The sequence below is a fragment of the Teleopsis dalmanni genome, chromosome 2 (assembly GCF_002237135.1).
Source record: "Teleopsis dalmanni isolate 2A chromosome 2, ASM223713v2, whole genome shotgun sequence".
Lineage (NCBI taxonomy): Eukaryota > Metazoa > Arthropoda > Insecta > Diptera > Diopsidae > Teleopsis > Teleopsis dalmanni.
In genome coordinates, this window is record NC_051847.1 from 70,433,275 (window position 1) to 70,453,130 (window position 19,856).

The 19,856-nt window shown below is 30.1% G+C and overlaps 1 protein-coding gene across 1 annotated transcript in view; it reads left to right on the forward strand.

Moving 5' to 3' along the window:
- Positions 1-10,442, forward strand: part of LOC119674798 (zwei Ig domain protein zig-8-like) — a 94,894-nt gene extending 84,452 nt beyond the window's left edge. The window contains exon 7 of the mRNA XM_038085952.1: positions 10,049-10,442. Coding sequence (XP_037941880.1) covers positions 10,049-10,287 — 239 coding nt within the window. The 3' untranslated portion in view covers positions 10,288-10,442. The remainder of the gene's footprint in view (positions 1-10,048) is intronic.
- The last annotated feature ends 9,414 nt before the right edge of the window (positions 10,443-19,856 follow it).

Here is a 19,856-nt window from a genome sequence, read left to right on the forward strand (position 1 = left end):
TTACTTTTAATACCTTCAAAATTTTATAACCTTAGCGATCTCTTCATGCACTTTTAGTACTACTAACAATAGCTTTAAGTTGACTCTATGAATGGCTTTATGAAATTTATTTAAAATCCTTTTTATATATATTTTCTCATAACTTTCCTGTTGCTTTATTCCCAGATTGAAAATTCGTCGTGCCATGCCCAGTGACACCGGAAATTACACGTGTGTACCAACGATAGCAAAGACGTCAAGTGTTTATGTGCATGTCATTATTGGTAAGTAAAATATTTCCGAAACTTTGTATATTCCTCCTTGTACAAGTACAATACCCCGTACAATGAATTAAGTTGAAAACTCAAAATCAGAACAAAAAAGTTTTGCTTTAAATCTACTTAAAATGTAACAAATATGCTCCGCTCAGTTGAGAACTTGCAGCAAACTATGAAGTTAAATGTTCCTTTTGATCCTTTTTGCAAGTTTTGGTTTGCATGAGTGCATTTTAAAGGAGTGCATTCAGTAGTACAAGGAAAATGAAAAACAAAAATTAGATATTAAATTTTACAAGCATTTATTACGCAATAATTGAAGTGTAGCTCAGCTTTTGTATGTGTAAGTTAAAACCATGTAAGGACAGAAATTTGCACCAAATTTTCACCTATATAAAAATATATCTAGGGCTTGAAATAAAGTATAAACAAATCCTTAAAGAACTATCTCTTTGAGCATCTGCTGTGTAATTGCCCGGCTCTCTCGAGAACTCGACAAAAATACTTGGGGGCTATCAGTTTTTTCGGACTGGAGCACATACCTAAGGTTTCTGTTGAAATCCTAATAAAATTCGCTAATAAAACGCGCATCTTAAGTAATGCACACAATCGCTAAAATAAAATTCTGATCTGTTATCGCAATGAACCTTAATGGTCTACGCGTGCTCTGCCATCATAATCTAATCTAATCTACCTCTTTAAATATTCATAATCAACAAATTTATTGTGACGACTCTGGTGAAGATGAGGATACTCCAGCAAACCGCAACGATCTTCGTAAAATTGAGACAATATAGGGCCGCCTTTTAAGTCTTCCGCCTAACAATGAAAATATTGTGATTAAGCAGTGAAAATGGTTTTATGGTTTTTCGAAATATTCTCCACAATTTTGCATTCGATTGAACTAATTTCCGAAACAGTTTTGCCACTCTGAAGTTGGTATCTCCAATACCTGGGTTTTGAATATCTCAACGGTCTGTTTGGGCGTAGAAAAACGCTCGCTATACTTTTTTTCTTTATATTTGGTCATTAGTACAAGGAAAGTTATTGGCTACCAAGTCGGGACTGTAAGATGCATGTCACATCAATTTGACGTTGTGAGTATTAAAAATTTTTTATTTGAGCTAATGTGTGTGAACTCACATTGTCGTGGTAAAGGTTGATCTTCCTTCGACAATTGATTTTTCTAAATTCTTTGAAAACATCTGGCAAACAAATGATTGTGTACCACTCAGAATTAACTATTCTTAATGGTTGGAGTAGTATATTTGCGACAAGACCAGCTTTTCTGAAAAAACGTGCAACAATTTACTAGGATTTGTTTCGTTCGTGGACAAGTTTTATCGAGTTCTGCTCATTTTGAAAGACACAAACAGTGGATTGTTGTTTTGTTTCGAGGTCATAGGCATAGATTCATGATTCAAAAGCTACCACGTTTTCATAGCCGTGTTTTATGCTACCTCGGCTATATTTTTTAGCATTTCAATACGTATCTTCTCTTGAGCGATTGTCAAATTTTGGGGAGCACAATGGGAACAAATCTTCCTGACAGCTAAATGAGTACTCGCATGTAAAATTGAATGTATGCAGGTTCCATTAATGCTCAAAGATGCCTCTATCTCACAGTATGTAACAGCCAATCCATTTCAATCCTTTCTCGCACTGTATCAATTTTTTCTGGTTCAACAGCCGTTCTTAGCTGAAATGTGTCTTGAAGAATAGGACGACCACCCTCGAACTCATTGAAGCAGCGTTTAACAGTCGCTAGATGTGGTGTTTCATCACTAAATGAATTAAATTAATCGATGCATTCTATTCAGATTAATCCACGTCGAAAATCGTAAAAAATCGTCGTATGAGAATGTTCATTATTTAATATAATTTTTTTGTAGGTACACATTTTCAAATCGATGTTAACAATACAATAAACGCGCCGAAACTAAAATATTGTTTTGACATTTATACTAGAAAATGTCAAAGTTTCAAACAGAAATGTCATAATTCATCTGACAATACTTAGTGTTGTCAGCTGTGACTTAGTCAGTCACAGCTACAGTATGGTGTTAGATTTAACATATTGAAATGTGGATCCCATTTTACATAATAACAAGAAAATACACCTACAGATACTAACGTCCGTATATTTTCGGGCCGAAGGATCTAGTAGACTAGTTCATTATGCTTAGTAAACTTTAAAATTACAAATAAATAAATAAACAATAAACGCACGTAGATCTTTAGCAGTTCCTTTTAACTGTATTAGAAAAACTGGATTTATAAGTTTAGAATTTACAATGGCTCTCATACAAAAATATATATACTAGGAAGTGTTATTAGAACTTTCTCAACGGTGAAGCCTAAATATATGCAATAGGTTCAGTGATCAATACTTTGGTTTCTATTTCGTAATTAATTTTGTAGCATAATTTTTGGCCGTAAAATGAATGACATTTGTGCAATATTGGTGAAGTGTGTACATAAAAAACCATTTAAATTTAATTTTTGTGTTTTTTTAAGAAAGAATATAATCCCTGAAAATTACATCAACGACTGAAACACGCTTCTATTTTTTGACAATGTTTCTATGAAACTCATAATAATGTGCCGTGTCTCAAATACACTTCATATAAACAAATTTAGCAGGGATTTTTTATAAAAGATAATTATTAAATTGTTTATATTGTTATAAAAGATTTATTGTTATAAAAGATAATTATTGAGTTAATAAAGCTCTCTGTTATAATAAAATGAGGTTTTATTAGTAAAGCAGGTCTGAATATTAGGCCTGTGGCTGCTATGAGCGTAGGTCGTTAGATGATAAGAGTGATTTAAGCTTGAAGAATTTCTATGGTTTAGGAGCTAACTTTTTTCGATAAAAGAATCTGCAGGATTATTGCATAGCAAATTTCGATTTTTTCCAATTTTTATTATATAATATTTTTAACTTTTGTTAAAAATATTTTGTTATTTTCTTTTATATAACAAATTAACTTGAATACTAAGCCAATACGGCTTACTGCTGTGGTTAAGATACATATGTATTTAACAATAAATGTTTTAGAGTGTACACATATCTTTCATAGATGATATACACTATTTTATATGTTAATATACTTCAATAATCATCACTTCATTAATCGTATCTGCCAGTTGGTGTAAAATATTACTCTATATAGTAATATGTATTAATATATATTCACGAATCTAAGATGTGTTCAAATATCCATTCGAAGAATGTTCTTTAACTTTTTAAACTTTTAGGGTTTTAACCCCTATGTTAATTTTAGATATAAGAATAATTGATATTCAATTGAATGTTTTTAAATTTGAATGAGGAACCGCAGAATCGTAGAACCGACCTTTGTGCTTCCATAAGCAACACGCACGTTAGACAACTTAAATAATGTATTCTCATAATCGCAGCTTATAATACAACAAAATAAATAAAAATTATATTGAGATATTTCCAATACAATACTCTTTATTAAGTAAAATAGTCATTACCGTCATAAATGTTGTTAAAATCAAATTAAATATAAATATAATATAAAAATTTTAAAAGTTGTATGAACATCTAGAAATTAAAATAGACTACTATTTAGTCAGACAACAAACTAGGGTACCTCCCAAGCGCATCAACATTATTACAGTCACCCTGGAGCTTTACTCACACAGACCGATTGTTCATTGCTCTACACTAAACTTAAGGCATTCGAAAAATATGAGTGATACTGCCAAGGATTACCAGACCTTCAGATTCTACCGCTTAAATGTATAATGTTTTTCTGAGTCCGAAAAAATTTGTAATTTGCTATAAATCTTATATTTGATTAATTTATTTTAAAGAAATAATAGAGCAAATCGAGTGCAGACTAAATTAATAAATAATAATTTTTTTTTTTAATTTTAAGTGAGTTCACTGCATTTCCTTAGAAATAATTAATAACAGACTTTGAATATTAGCGTATTTGATTTGAAACAACATTCTACAACATGTAATTCATAAACAACTGCCATATTTCACAGACTAAATATAGGCTCCATACCTACATATTTATTTATTCTGTCTTTTCTAAAAGATGTAATCTTTAACTTTATTGGTTGCTATATTAAGCTTATTAATTAAAAAAATCGGTTCCAATTTATTATCTCAGCAATTGATTTGTGCCAACAAAGGTAGATATTTTTAATTGAAATTTTAATACTATGAGGTTTAATAAAATAAAATGATGTCTACAATGGGTAAGAGGAGTCGTGTCCTCTTAACCAGGTTTCTTTCATTGCAATCAGGAAGTGTACACATCCTTATTACTTTTTATTTCAAATAACCATTATAAAGCTAAAATTTAAGTGAAAAGTTTTGAAGTAGGAAAGAACTGAAAGCCAGATGAATAATAGAGAAATGGAACACAACTATGTACTCTATTTGAAGTGAAAGGAAAAAGGCTGCAGGCAATTGAACTTGCAATTAATAGCGACAAAGAGGTAAACAATTCAAGCAACTCAAGCAATATACGAGCAGACAACTCAGCACAACAAACGCGCAAGCACTTGCATCCATACAAATGAGCACTGGGTAAGCCTAGCACCCTGCTTTACCCAGCATTACCCAGCACACACATCTATAAATAAACTAAATAATTTCAACACTCATACTTGTGGCAACGCTTTTGCTCGAGTACAGGATGAAGGACTTGTAAAATGCGAGCAACTGAAAAAATGCACCTTCGAGGAATAACTAAGTAAACAGTAAATTTAGTTTTGTGTACATGCACGCTTTCCAAAAGAGACCACATAGATTTAGAAACCTCGTGAAAAACCAAAAAAAATAAAAATAAAAATACATAAAAAAAAAGAAATGTAAGGAAGAAATGGTCTGACAGAGGCTTAAAAGTGCTTCACTACACTACTCATGTGCATTTATTTAGCACTTAAAAATTGCTCATTTAGCAGTGAAAGCAGTAAAAAAGTTCAGTAGGCTAAGTGGAAGTAACGTACTATACCAGTCTTCTCGATTTTATTTAGAACGGTTGAATGTAGAGTTTTTACAAATGAAATAAAAAATTTATACGTGTTAAATTAAAAAAAAAATGTATTAAATTAAATATAAAAAAAAATTGACGTGTTAAATTAAAAAAAAATTCACCAAATAAAAAAATCACAATATATATAATTCAACTAAAAAACATACTTATGAGAAAGTTAAGTGTTAATAGCTGTTTTCTCTCTTACTGTAAGAGCAAAGGTATTTTTCTATATATGCTATCTAAATGTGAGAAAAAGTATATCATTTAAGGTCATTTCCCAGCTGTGTACGCGCCTTCAATTTTAAAATGTGTGACCGCTTGAACGTTTGTCATTAACTTTCGCCTTAAGCTCACTTTTCTACAATTTTGCTTGGATTATCTTTCGAGGTAAGCTTTCCTCTTAATGCACCATTTTAAAATTTAAGAAAAATAAATAAAATGGTACAAGGAAATGTCTGCAACCGCAGGCAGTTCCGTGCTTCAGTGCGAGAGCTGCAACATGTTATACAAAGGAATATTTACTGCAACCAGGGAAGACGTGAACAAACACAAAAAGTCATGGAAAGTGCAACGTAGTTGGCATTTACACTTTCCTATGCCAGGAAGAGTGCATAGGCCACAATATTGTGTTTACTCTAGAAGAAAAATAAATATATGTATAGAGAGCATATGGCTTGAGATGAATTCATAAATCTCAGTAATAGCTTAGCTTTTATATAAAAAGATAATATTTTAGCAGCAAAAATTTTATATATTGTTTAAAATTATTTTTGGATGAAATTATGAATTACTCTTACATCTCAACAGACTGGTACTAATAGAACCAATTTTTTCCAAAATGTCCACAATTAGTAGTTGTGTGTAAGCAAAACGGTGTTCTTAGCTAATTGTAAAAGTTTAATCCACTTCAGTATAGGTAGGTACTATACTTTTTGAGCAACTATATCATTGACATCAAAACTCCTTTTAGGTATGGTTGCTATTGTAGAGATATTAAAGTGATCAGGGAGTGATTATTTTCTCCTAGACTGTAGCTAAGTTGCATATGATACTATGTTAATATCTGACTCTTAATATCTTAAGAATTAATTTAGTTTACTTTATAATCTATATAAATCAGTATCTGTAGAAAGAGATTATATTAAAACAGTGGGATATTGAAATGGAGAAGGAAAGTATAGGGTTATACTCCGCTTTAAAATTCAAAAATAATAAAAATAATCTCAAAACAATGTAATATATGTAAATAAAATGCTATTAGAATAGAGTGGAATAAAAAATGTATGCGGTACTGGGTATCAGTGGAGTAGAGCACTGTGACTATAGCTGACTATAGCACTTCTTAACGACCCTATTTGAACTTAAAACATTCCACACTTTAAATGAAAACAAAAATATCAGCTGATAATCTTAGCATCTTAGGTTCAAATGGGAATAGAATCTCCTATAAGGTTGGTCTGCTAGTCTAAATCTAAAAAAAATACTTACTCTAAGTATTCATCTCCAAGCTGAGTCAAAATTTTGTGTACTTGGACGTACCGATTTAGTGAAGATAAAACAGCAGGCCTTGTTGACTATATGATAACCTACTATCAACTATCAACTCTGTTCTACTTAAAAGGGGTGCACAACAGTAGTTCTACAGACAAAGCAACTATTTAGCTTGGCGATTACCTGAAGTCTTGTTAGCGATTCTTTTGGTTACAAGGTACTTTTCTATCAGACACGTCTATGTGGAACAACTTATTCCACAATAAGGCTCTACGTTCCACATAATGTATGGCCGATTAGTATTGATTTCAGTCTTGCTATTACCTTTTAACCAATTTAACAAGTTTCAAGAAAATATCGACACCCAGATCAGAGATCCAGATCAGAGATCCAGATCAGAGATCCAGAAAGCGTATTAGACGTATTAGCTACCAACTTGAAACCCCAACGATAATCAATGTTGTGCACTATGAAGGAAATTGCTAGTAGGCTAATGTATTATGATCATCAGATATTAATATTAAAAAAGAAATTATTTAATTTACAACTAATTTTAATTTTAATTAATACAAATAAGATATTAAGTGAAAGTAAATCATATGTGTAAAAAATATTTTCAATTGCAAGTTTTTAAATAGTCCATAATAATTTTAATCCAATTTTTTCTTTTTGATAACCGAACATGTTTGGAGAAGCAGTAAAATTAAATAAATATTTCAATAACCATTAAATACACTCAGTTCTTAATAAACTCTAGCAATATAGTTTCCACTTTTCAAATCGAACTGATTTCACATTTAATTAGTGAAGTCAACTGTTATTGCTCCAAAACGCTTATGACACTAAAAACTGTTAATGTCAGTTGAGTGACACTTAAGCCCGCACAACATAAAACTGCACTCTGGTATGGAAATGTGACTCTCCATATTATTGCCATGGTGACTTTGTCAGTTTCATAGCCACAAACAATTGCTGACCCAATTTTCAATGAAGTCATAAAACCGCAATGATGGACACAATGCGTAAATGGATATAAGCATAATAAATTGTGTACAAATCAAGTGAATTAGTAAATTGGTTGAAAAGTATAAAAGCCAAGAGTAGTACTTATGACATTTTGAAAAAAAAAATTTATACCTAAATAGAGAAAAAATATCAGTTTTGGTTTTGCTAAGGATTCAATATCCTTCATACAGAAAATAATATTGCAAATGAATTGCTTACTTGCTTACATCTAACTGTTAGTTTATATGATAACTGCATAATGTAATTAAACAATTCAGTAAATTCGTGGAATTGAAATTGCAATATTTAAAGTAAAATTCACAAAAAGTTTCTATGGAACCATGCTTTCTTTTGTCTCATTTGAGCACTTTTGCTTATTAAGGCCGCTAAAGAGGAAAAGTCACCATACAAAGATATTTAATATAAATGAACTTATTATATATAAATCAACTAATTTAAGCCAAAGAATATCGAATGCAACACTTAAAAACAAATTTCCCACAAGGGAAATTATCAATCATTGATTAATTAACCAAATTAAAAATGTCATGTTCTAGTTACCGCTAGATAGCGCCACTATTTTTTATTTTTGTGAAATATCCATTAAATTGGTAATAGCATATAGAATACGGAAATTAATAAGGTAAGCTAACTATCTGATAACGCTCTTATTTAGGCTTCAGGTCATAGATACATTGTAGATTTGTGCAACAATAGTAGACTTATCGGATCCCCTTAACTTTACACAGAAAACCAAATACTTTAACATGTTATACTATTTTGAAAACAATGTTAAGTACATTTCGTTTCTTTCTAGAAACTTCAGGGTCAATCATTATTTATAGGCAATAGTTGTCTCCGATTAGAAATAATAATATTTGCTACAACTCGCATTCTTTACACCTAACCTGACCTAATACTTTTACCATAAAATAGTTAATAGTGGGATCTTTACTGGTAACTACTTTGTTACCAATACAATACAATATTAGCAGTTTCCTAAGGTTCATTAATTCTTTAATTTCTTGTGAAGATAATGTACGTAATGGAATACTATTACTAATGTTTAAATTGCATTTTAACGTCAGTTATGATGGCAGTGATTATTTCACTAAATTAAAGCTATTGTATTTAAGAGAGAGACTTTGAACATTAGTGAACTACAACAACAAAATTTTTTTATTATTTTAATTAATTAAATTTTTTGACTGATCATACAGCAGTTCCTCGGGGGGAGGCTGTAACCCCTAGAGGACGCATCGCATGTGGCGAAAGACCTCTCCACAGAATTGCAACTGGTACAAACGGCTCAGATGTTACAGTCAGCCATGAACAGAATGGAATCAACGGGTATGATTACTTGTGACATCGTCAAGACATTTGACAAGGTCTGGCATGACGACTTGATAGTTAATATGTCTCATGTGTCGCTTGTAGCAAAGCTGCAGATTCGGCTATCCAGAAGCTCTAAGTTGCTAAAAGTTAGGCTCTCCGAAGAGTGTTTAAGTGCCATGGTACATTCGCATGAATGACATGCTAGGAGACCTTCGAATACATCCGGTAAAAAAACACTACTTAGCACTAGCTAATTTCAGAGTAATCACGTAGCACACGGGACGGTAGGCAGATCTTAGATCAGTCATTGAATAATCACGAAACTTATGAGGAATACACAAATTAGTCAGTGAGACTGATGGGACTCTAAAAAAAACCTCCAGCTATCAAGGAGTAAAAGTGCCCAGATGCACTTACTCGGAAAACGCTCAACATAACATAAAGAAATCTATGTATTTATGTATACACAGCAGTTTCGAGTATTTCCAAATACGTGTCAAAACTTCAATTAATTAAAATAATAAAAAATTTTGTTGTTATAATTCACTACACTACAGAGAGGTATCTGTTATTGACAAACAAAGTTATCAAAGTTATCAGAATAGGCAATATCAGAATAGTCTTCGCTTGTAAGTATTGATGTATGCATTAACACGCCCCTTTAAATCCTAACTTAAGCACACCTAAAAACACTCCTTTCTAGAACATCACTATATAGTCAACGCTTTAGTGTTGCTGTGAAAACATCATGGTTTCACCATAAATCACTAGTTGTTGATAGGAAGTTATGGTTTGTGATTACAAGAAGTTAATTAAAATTAATTAGTAAATATGTAGCAATAAATAACATAAGGCATTCATAACTAAATATTGTTTAAATGCTTAAGTGAATTCTTAATAACATTTTAATGACAAAACTTTCTAATTTAATTTCAGGTGAGCATCCTGCCGCAATGCAGCATAACTCCAGCAGCATGAGTAGAAGCAATTTCTATTGCAGTATTTGTTGCATGCTCTTCACCATATTCACATGTTGTCTACAGCATTTGTTTGCAACAGCAACTACGGTGCTAACAACTGCAGCAACACGACATCCTGGTTCCACACTTGCAGCAACAATAGCAACAACACAAAGTTTGCATGCAACACATGCAATCAACGAATTTACAAGATGAAGCGGCAGCTTTGAGTGTAGCCGCTTTTGTTGCCACTGCAACTGAATAAATCCACTGCAGATCCTTGCTTTGAATATTATTTCTCCGCAACACTTCTAATAGGTTAATTATGGTTTCGTAGATAAACTGAACTTTAATAAAATGATTATGTTAAGCTCATCTCTGATATCATTAATTCATTTTTAGTTTTCATTAATTTCAGAGAGAATAAAAATTAAATTAAATTTAATTAAATTAAATTAATTTGCATTGAAAAGGATTTAATTAATTTTTTTCATATCATTAAAATTGAATTCCATTGAATTGGAATTGATTGAATTGGTTTTGTTCGAAGTAGTGTAGCTCATAGCAAATTTTATTTTTCAATATTCCTATACTTAGCGCTGTAAGCTGATTATAGTAAAATTAAGACTTATTAGACATACAGGTACAGAGGTACACTTGCATACACTTGCGTATTTATGTATTTTAAGGACAATTGTAAATGTTAAAATAATTTAAATAATAATAAAGCTTTCCAAAGGCTTTTAATTGTAGTGAAATGGATAATAAATATGTGTTGAAATCATTGAGTTGAATGTAAAAAAATCTTGTCAGTACAGAAAAAATACTTAAAAATTTAATAAAATTATTATATATAATTTTTTTTTACCATAATTTAACTCTTCTATTTTTAATAAAATGCATTAAATGCGGTCGCATAAAATATATTTTATATAAAAAATATTATTATTATTTTAAATTAAATAATTTACGTGTTTTTCGCATTATTTGGGACTTTTGTAGCATAGGAAATCGTATTTTTTTAATAAAATATTATTTGCATATTTTATGCGATCCCGAATGCTCGTATTTATATTAAAATATGTAATTGTAAATTAAGTAAAATATTTTTATAAATATAATCTGGAATTTTTTTTAAATATTTTCATATCAGATTTTTATTGGCTTTTTTTCGCATTACATATTTAATTTTTTACAAAATACTTTATTTATTTTGACTGCGTACAGCTTTGTCAATATTTATTTGTTAATATTTACTTTGAATATTTTAACTTGGACAATATTTTTTTTTAGTTAAACATTTTTTTTGCACAACACAGATTTCATATAAAGGCGTCAAACCACAATTTGCTTATTTAAATTAATTAATTTTAATTAAATGCAGTTTATTTAATTAATAATAAAAAATGTTAACTCCCCGATATTTACGCTACGAGTACAATTGGCAATAAGGACTCTTCAATTATACTATTTATTTTTTAATATTAATATATTTTTAAAAATTATTTTAACATTTAATTGGCAGGCAATTGATTACGGTTATGCTGTTTGTAGAAAAAAAAATTTTTAAATAGTAAAATATTTAAAAACCAAAAAAATTTAAGCAAAACAAAGCAACAATTTTCAGATAAGCTCAACGCATAAAATTATAGTACCATGCAAATGAGAATGAAGGCTTTATGGGGTATAATAGAGGGGTGTAATTATAAGTAATAATATGTCTTTGATGCATAAATTTTACTTCTAAAAGAAACAATTTTTTCAAACGTATTGAAAAACTTAAACAAAAACTTTCTAAAGGTTATGTTATGCAGACAATAGAGTAGGTAGGTAGGTTGAAGTGGCGACCTTATATCCAAAAAAGCCCACTTATGCTCAAATAAGAGCACAGGCACATTGTGTTATCACAATATGACTAATAATCACGTCAGTCTTATAAGACCAAAGAAAACGACACGCTTATGCTCTCTTTAGTCAAAACACTGAAAGCTTGTTATACAGATAATCACATGGTTGCAGCCATGGATGCATATTATACAGACAATCATACGACAAAGGATCATGTGAAGTCAAGTCTTATGCTTTCTCTGATTATGCTTATAGAGCATGTTGTACAGACAACAGTCATACGGCAAATGGTCATGTCAAGTCTTAAGCTTTCTTTGGTCAGGGCTATATGTATATTATGTAGACTATTATACGACAAATGGTTAATCTTTTGTTTGTTCTGAGCATGGATTTGTGGTAGGTTTTCTTATTTAAGTATTCTTTATAAACTGCATTATTAGTTTTGAAAATATTAATGAGCAATAGATTGTGGTTTGATTTTATCATATAAATATCAATAATGATCAATTAAGTTTCTTAAGTAGTTCTATTTTAGAATAGTCTATATTTCTGTTGCTGCATTGCCAAATGGAAACATTAATTATCATTAACCACACTTTAAAATACACTTATTATTTTAAAAGCACCTCATTGAAGGGATTACTTATCATTTAAAATCAGTTGTTAAGGACTAATATATTTCCGTCAGCTTCTATTTTCATTCTGTTTCCTTAAAACAGCAGAGTTGTTAATATCAAAACATTGATGGTCATAAAATTTGAATTTGTGATGCATTGATCTAAAAACTTCCAATAATTCAGAGATTAAATTCAGAATTTAGAGATTGCAATCTAAAACTATGAAATGAATGATCAATCATTATTAAATAATAGACTATGAATCCAATCCGAACGAAAAAATCTACTGTGGCCCTAAAAGCCCAACTAAAACAATTCTAAAAAAAAGACTATTGATAAATCTCGTAATTGTTGTGAGATTAATTTCAATCATTTGATTTGGGACCAAGATCCCGCTTCCAACGTAGCTAAGCCTAGGTCTTGCCGCCGCTGGACTGTTGAATAGAACATGTTTTGATATTTCCTTTTCCTCATGACAGAGTCAATAGGAATCACTTTCTACCGGACCTATATTCGTCATGTTGTAATTAAGTCTACAGTGTCCTGTAAGAAGTAATGTGGAATTTAATATCGTTTCTGCTTAGGTTAAGGATATCGTCAACTTTGAATCAACTTTGAAACTATGAATCTTCTTGACTGCTGCATACTTGTTTGGGCTGTCTAGTGTTCAAGTAGATTTCGTTTCTCCCATTCTCCCATATTAAGTTATTTATGAAGCTATGAAGTTATTTATGAAGAGGGGTAACACCCTTTTTTGCTAGAGAGTCCGCTATTTCTCTGTTATTGTTATCACATAAGAGTAACGTGATTCTTCGCTGCTGGAGTATTAAGAATTTGAAAGCATTCCCAGGTCAACTTTGATTAGAATGAAGAGTATGCTAAATATAAAGATTTTAGAACTATTTGGCTGTCCGAAGGAATGCATATTTCAGGACCTGTGGTACTCCTGCGTTGGCACACTCTCGCATATAGCTCTAAGGCATGGCTCTCTAACTGAAAAATGGATGCAATTTTTTCCATTACGATTGCTTTGCGGAATTTTAGTCCTATAATTTCTGCTTCTGCACTGTCACCTGCCATTTTGGACCCATCCGTATATCATAAGTGTTAGCCTTGTGTTAAAATAATTTCATTATTTCTCCAAGTTGATCGGTCACTGATGATCACTTCGAATTCCCTCCAGAAAGCTAGTCTTCTATTCATCTTATCAAAGAACTGAATGATAAATAATCCATATTCAAAACTTAATAATCATTTATTCTTTCATCTGTTATTATATGTATTTATAATTTTTAAATTTCTGTCGTTTTCAAAATTATTTAAAATAGTGTTGCGTTGCTTATTCATTATATTTAATAGATATTTTTTATATTTATTTTGGAATTTATTATCATATTTATATGTTTTTTCTCATATAATCCCCTCATCAAAGCTATTTTCAATATTAACATATTTACCGGAAATAATTAAAGGGACTTATAGTTCCAATTACCAATTATTATTTATGCATAAATAAAAAATATAAATCAACAAAAACGTTGGCCTAAAAAATAAACTGTTCAAACACTAACAAATTAATTATTTATTTTTTTATTTATTTAAATTCCTTTCATACAGCAAAGCTAATAAAATCATTTCACTGAATTGTATGTAAAATTCAATACATAATGAAAAAAAAATAATATGTAATAGAAAAATAACTAAAAAAAAATATTTAAAATTAAAAATTAAAAAATGAAGCATTATTTAATAAGTGTAAATAGTATAAAATAGTTATTAAATAAAATTTGATATATTTAACGTATTTAACTAAGAGTGCAATGTACTTGCAGTAGAGTTCGGTTTAATATATCATCCAATGCAAGATAAATCGGAAAGTCGTCGATAAGGCGCCCACGCATCAAAGAATCTTAAAAATGTTTTAATACTATATATAAAATGATTGGTTATTAATACTAAATGATATTCAAAAAAATAATTATGATAAGACATTCATAAAAAATTAATATTCATTTTAAGCTAGAATTACAGAAGAATTAAATAATTTTGAAAAATAATGAAAAAATCATTTTATTGTAGTCGATTTTGGAATATGTGATGCATTCAATAAAAAACATGAATTAACATAGAAATATAGTTATTTAAGCATATAAAAATTTTATTAAAAAAAATATATATAAAAAAATCTTTATAAAAAAAAATATTATACAATTAATGCAAGCAAATTTATAAATGTCATGGACTTTAATTTAAGTTTAATAATTTGTATATAAACCAAAACCAAACAAGAAAAAAAAACCAAATATATATGTAATTTTAAGTGTAAGCAGTATTAAGGTAATATTAATACAAATTTAAATATTTACAATAATCTAATAATACATTGGATATAGCAAAATGAATCTGTATAAGATGAAAAATTATTATTTAATAATAAACAAATAAATAAATAAATTATGATTTAGAAAAATAAATAGATAAATTATTTTCTCTTAATATAATTTATTTAAATTTATACAATTTAAATAATTGTAGGCTAGCCCATGTTACTCAAAAACCGGTATATATAGTCTATTAAAGAGGATCCAATAAAATACAACAGTTTCCCTAGGTTAATATGGTCAAAAAGGGATAGATAAAATTAAGAAACTAGAAAAGTTATTTTTAAGATCATGGCTTGCATCATTGCTCACTAACTATTTAATAGAGATCTTCTTAAGATGACATTTCTCATTCATGAATATTTTAAAAGTTGTAGAGATGGAAACGAGTAAGCAACAGTGAAATATTGAACAATTCTTACTATGTGAAAGAACCTCAAAGTGGTGGTCATATCTACTAACTAATCGACATGTCCTTGTCCCATTAGTGCTGTGATCGAGTCGAACATTAAGTAGCAAACAAAACCAATCAGTTGCTCACTGCTTTTCTAATCGTTATATGTTTCTAATAAAAACATATACTCTTCATACCCTTTTTGAGTCTGCTGTTCAAAAATATAATGCACTCATATCTAATTTTGCTCAGATTAATTAAATATGCATATATAAAATAGTTGGTCTAATAAGGGAAACTTCGTAAAAGCTTACACTCTATCTCTCTCATAGAAGTGTCCAACGCTAGGATTGGAAACATTATGCACTTTGTCAGGACCACGACATGATGCAATAATTTACTGATAATATAGCTGCCATATAAATAGATGACACCATAAAAGACTGAAGGGGCTGTCAGTCGGTCAATTACACTAAAGCTCACAGTCACTTTACTTATTTTAACACAGTTTAAAAACAGCCCAATAGTTCTTAAAAGCTCAGTTACAGATCGTTTCAATAAAATAGGAATTATATTGAATGCCTAGTAACATTCAAGAAGACATTTAGATAGAAGATAGTAACATCGAGAAGACATTTAAGACACTGAAATCTCAGAGTGTATGAGAGGTCTTATATAAAATATTATAAAGTATTTCAACTGTTTTACTTTCTGAATGATAAAGATTCATTTGTATCAACTTAGCTACAATAAAATAGCAAAAATCATTTTATTGCTTATATAGAAAAATTATGTTAGTGATATCGGATGGAGATTTGAGGAAGGCCTGTGGAGATCTCTCTGCATAATTAAAATAAATTCAAGTTAGATGCTAACTTTTTTAAGAACCCCTTATGGGAGTAATATTAAACGAATATTTTGAAAAGAGAGATCCCTGAATATAAGATTAGTAATACATACTTTATATAATTTAAATGAACTTAATAAAGAAAAGATCAACATTCATCTCCCTATAACTAATATTTTAAGTTTTTTCAGTACAGTATGGGTGACAGTCTAATACTCTGTCACCCATCCCTTTTAAAATCCCATCCTTATTCGATGCTATAAATCTCTGTTTCGTATCGCGCCCAGTTTTCGCTGATAGTGATGTGAGTACAGACCATTCAATCAAGTAAATGACCCATAATCAGTGTTTAAAGGCATGATGGAAGCGTAGACTATGTTACAGATTATTATTTTTAAACTCAGAACAGTTTGCAAATGGTGTAAAGCTTAGTTCCGTCAGACTCATATCTTCATAATCAGTATTGAAAGACATGGTGAAGCCATAGTTAAGCATTGAAGTTATCTTTTGTCCTCTCAGAACCATTTACAGATGGTGTGAAGTTTAATTACATCAGTTTGAGCATATTGTTTTATGAATGCTGATATCCAATGAAGAAAAACATATAATGTTTTATCTTTAGTTAAAAACCATTATTAAATTTGAAAGTGAATAATGATGAAAGAAACCATGTTTCTTAATAGAAACCATTTAATAAAAACCATGTTTCTTAATAGAAACTATGTTTCTTAATAGAAACTATGTTTCTTAATAGAAACTATGTTTCTTAATAGAAACTATGTTTCTTAATAGAAACTATGTTTCTTAATAGAAACTATGTTTCTTAATAGAAACTATGTTTCTTAATAGAAACTATGTCTCTTAATAGAAACTATGTTTCTTAATAGAAACTATGTTTCTTAATAGAAACTATGTTTCTTAATAGAAACTATGTTTCTTAATAGAAACTATGTTTCTTAATAGAAACTATGTTTCTTAATAGAAACTATGTTTCTTAATAGAAACTATGTTTCTTAATAGAAACTATGTTTCTTAATAGAAACTATGTTTCTTAATAGAAACTATTTTCTTAATAGAAACCGTTGTTTTAACAGAGTGGTATTTTAAGCAGTAGTAAATTGTGAATGGCCACAAAAAAATTTCATTATTTATTAATTAATTGTATTTTTGACTGACCATACTCATCCGAGTATTGCGATATATCAATTATCTGTGGTCTTTTGGAAATATTTTTTGTATACATTTATTCGTATATAATTTTTTAAGACTTCACAGACCAAGGGTTGAAATCGTGCCCTATCAAGTTTGAAGCACAGACTCAGTTTTAATTATTCAACTGGAAAATTAGATATAGATATATTGATATAAAATAACTGATGCTTTGATTAAAGTCATACGTGGAAAACCTGCCTTTTGCCTTATCTTCTCCTATTCTTCCGCCTTGTCTAAAAGTTTTTGATAATTCGTTTTAGATTAAAGCCGGCTCCACATAAGGCGGGCTTATAAAATAATAAATTTTTCGTGTCTATTCTACGGAGTTTTATATTTTTAAATAATAAAAAATGTAAAAATACAGTGAAAAATTATAAGTGCAAAAAGTGATGAATATCTGTAGGAGAAAAAAAATACTAGTTTGACGCAAATAAACATTCTCAATAACCTCAGTTAAATATTTTTGTATTCGATTATAAAATAATATTGTTATTTTAATACATAATGCACAAGAGTTGTAACTTTAATTGAATTAAAAAGCGATTAAAGTCATAATATGAAGACACAAAGCTTGAAGCATGAATGAAAACTTGCTCGAAGAATATGTAAATTTTTTTTTAAGAGAGAAATACAATAGAATCAATTTAAACGGTACCAGTTTATATTGAACGGGGAACGGGTTTCATATATGATTTTAACATAAAATAACAAAAACTGTGCTAATCTTATGAAATTTCGAAAATAGGTCATATGTTTTATTTTGACACACATTAGATTAGTTTTGCGTAAAGTATCTAACAGAACATTTATTACTACATATAAAAAATTACTAAAGAATAATTAGAATGCAGAAATCAAAATCGGTTTATATCGAACAATATCTCGCTGGTCTTTTGTTTTGTAAATTAAATAGTGCAAAATTATAATAATAATAACTTTCGGTAGTGCTGAACTACATTTTATACGCAATAGCAAAGCTATAAAAGTCTCAGAGTATGAAATTCAAACTTAGTCACTAAATAAAATCAAATAAGTTAGCTGAAACATACTAATACTCGCAGTATTACTAAGAACGATAAATATGTTAACCTTACGATTGCTAGTTGCTCTAGTAGCAATAGTTCTATCTGTCAGTGCTAGTAAGTAAACTTTACCCATATGAAAAATTAAAACTTTGCTAACTAAAAATAATCCCAACAGCTTCAACTGAACGTAACAATAATGCCGTGAAGTTATATCCAATTAGTAAAGAGCAATATGAATCGCTTCTGCGTCTAACAGATGGAAAGCCAGAAATATCAGAGGGCCGATTTCTACAAATGGCATCATTTAAAGGTTTAGGCAGTTGGATACCAAGTTTCAATACGAATAATTCAACTGTAGAAAAAGGTGATCGATTGTGTGTAATTGGAGGCTCATTTGATATAAACGGCGACTATAATTATGATAACAACGGACTTAATAAGAGATCAGCGAATTTTGATTTTGATTTAAATCCATTTGATGCTCTCAGAGGCGAAGGCAAAACATTCAAATCATTTAAGAAGGACAATAATCAAACCATCAACTGCGTTTTAGTGGTTAGACAAAATTACACAAATTGGTATGATCGCGACTACTGGTATGACCCAAATAGACGTCGTTCAGTTGTACGATTTACTCCAGTAAGTCTTGTAAATAACGACAAGGAAGAAGACATTAATTCAAAAACAAACGATAATAATAACAATGATAGTGCAGCACCTCAAATATCTCGCTATCCAACAAATCCAGCAATTCCACCGTATTCACCAAATCCTTGGTATCCACCATATTATGCACAACCACCTAACAATTACAATCCCAACTATCCAGCACCTTGGGGTTATCCATATTATCAAGGAAATAACAATGCCTATCCACATTACCCTCCTTATGGAGGTTATCCAAGTTATCCCACTTATCCACCACCGCCTTATCCAAACTATTACAATCCAGTACCGTATCTACAATCAAATGAAGCTACTACACAAACTTGGGAATCGCCGACAAGTTCACAAGAGAATGAACTCAAACATACACGTACAAAATATAGACCTCAGACTACAACAAATCCTGCTTATGCACCATATCCAAACTATGCTCAATATTCTACACCTACACACATAAAAAAGAAGCGTGATCAAATCCCATATGTAGGTGCACATAATATGGAAACTACGCATAATGCTTATCAACCATCACTATATCCACAGCAGAGCTACTCATCCAATTATCCTAAAAAATCTTATTCACATGCTGCTTCACAGTTAGCACCTATTTATGTTATGGCACCACCTAAACCGAAGCCATCTTCCACTCAACAACAACTTCTTACGGAGCAAGAGCCTGAACAAACTCCCAATGAACAAAAAGAAACCTATCAGCAGCCGCAGTATGTGCCATCTGTACCATTTTATCCGTACTTTCTAAATGCTCTGAGACCAGATCCCAATCCAATTGAACAA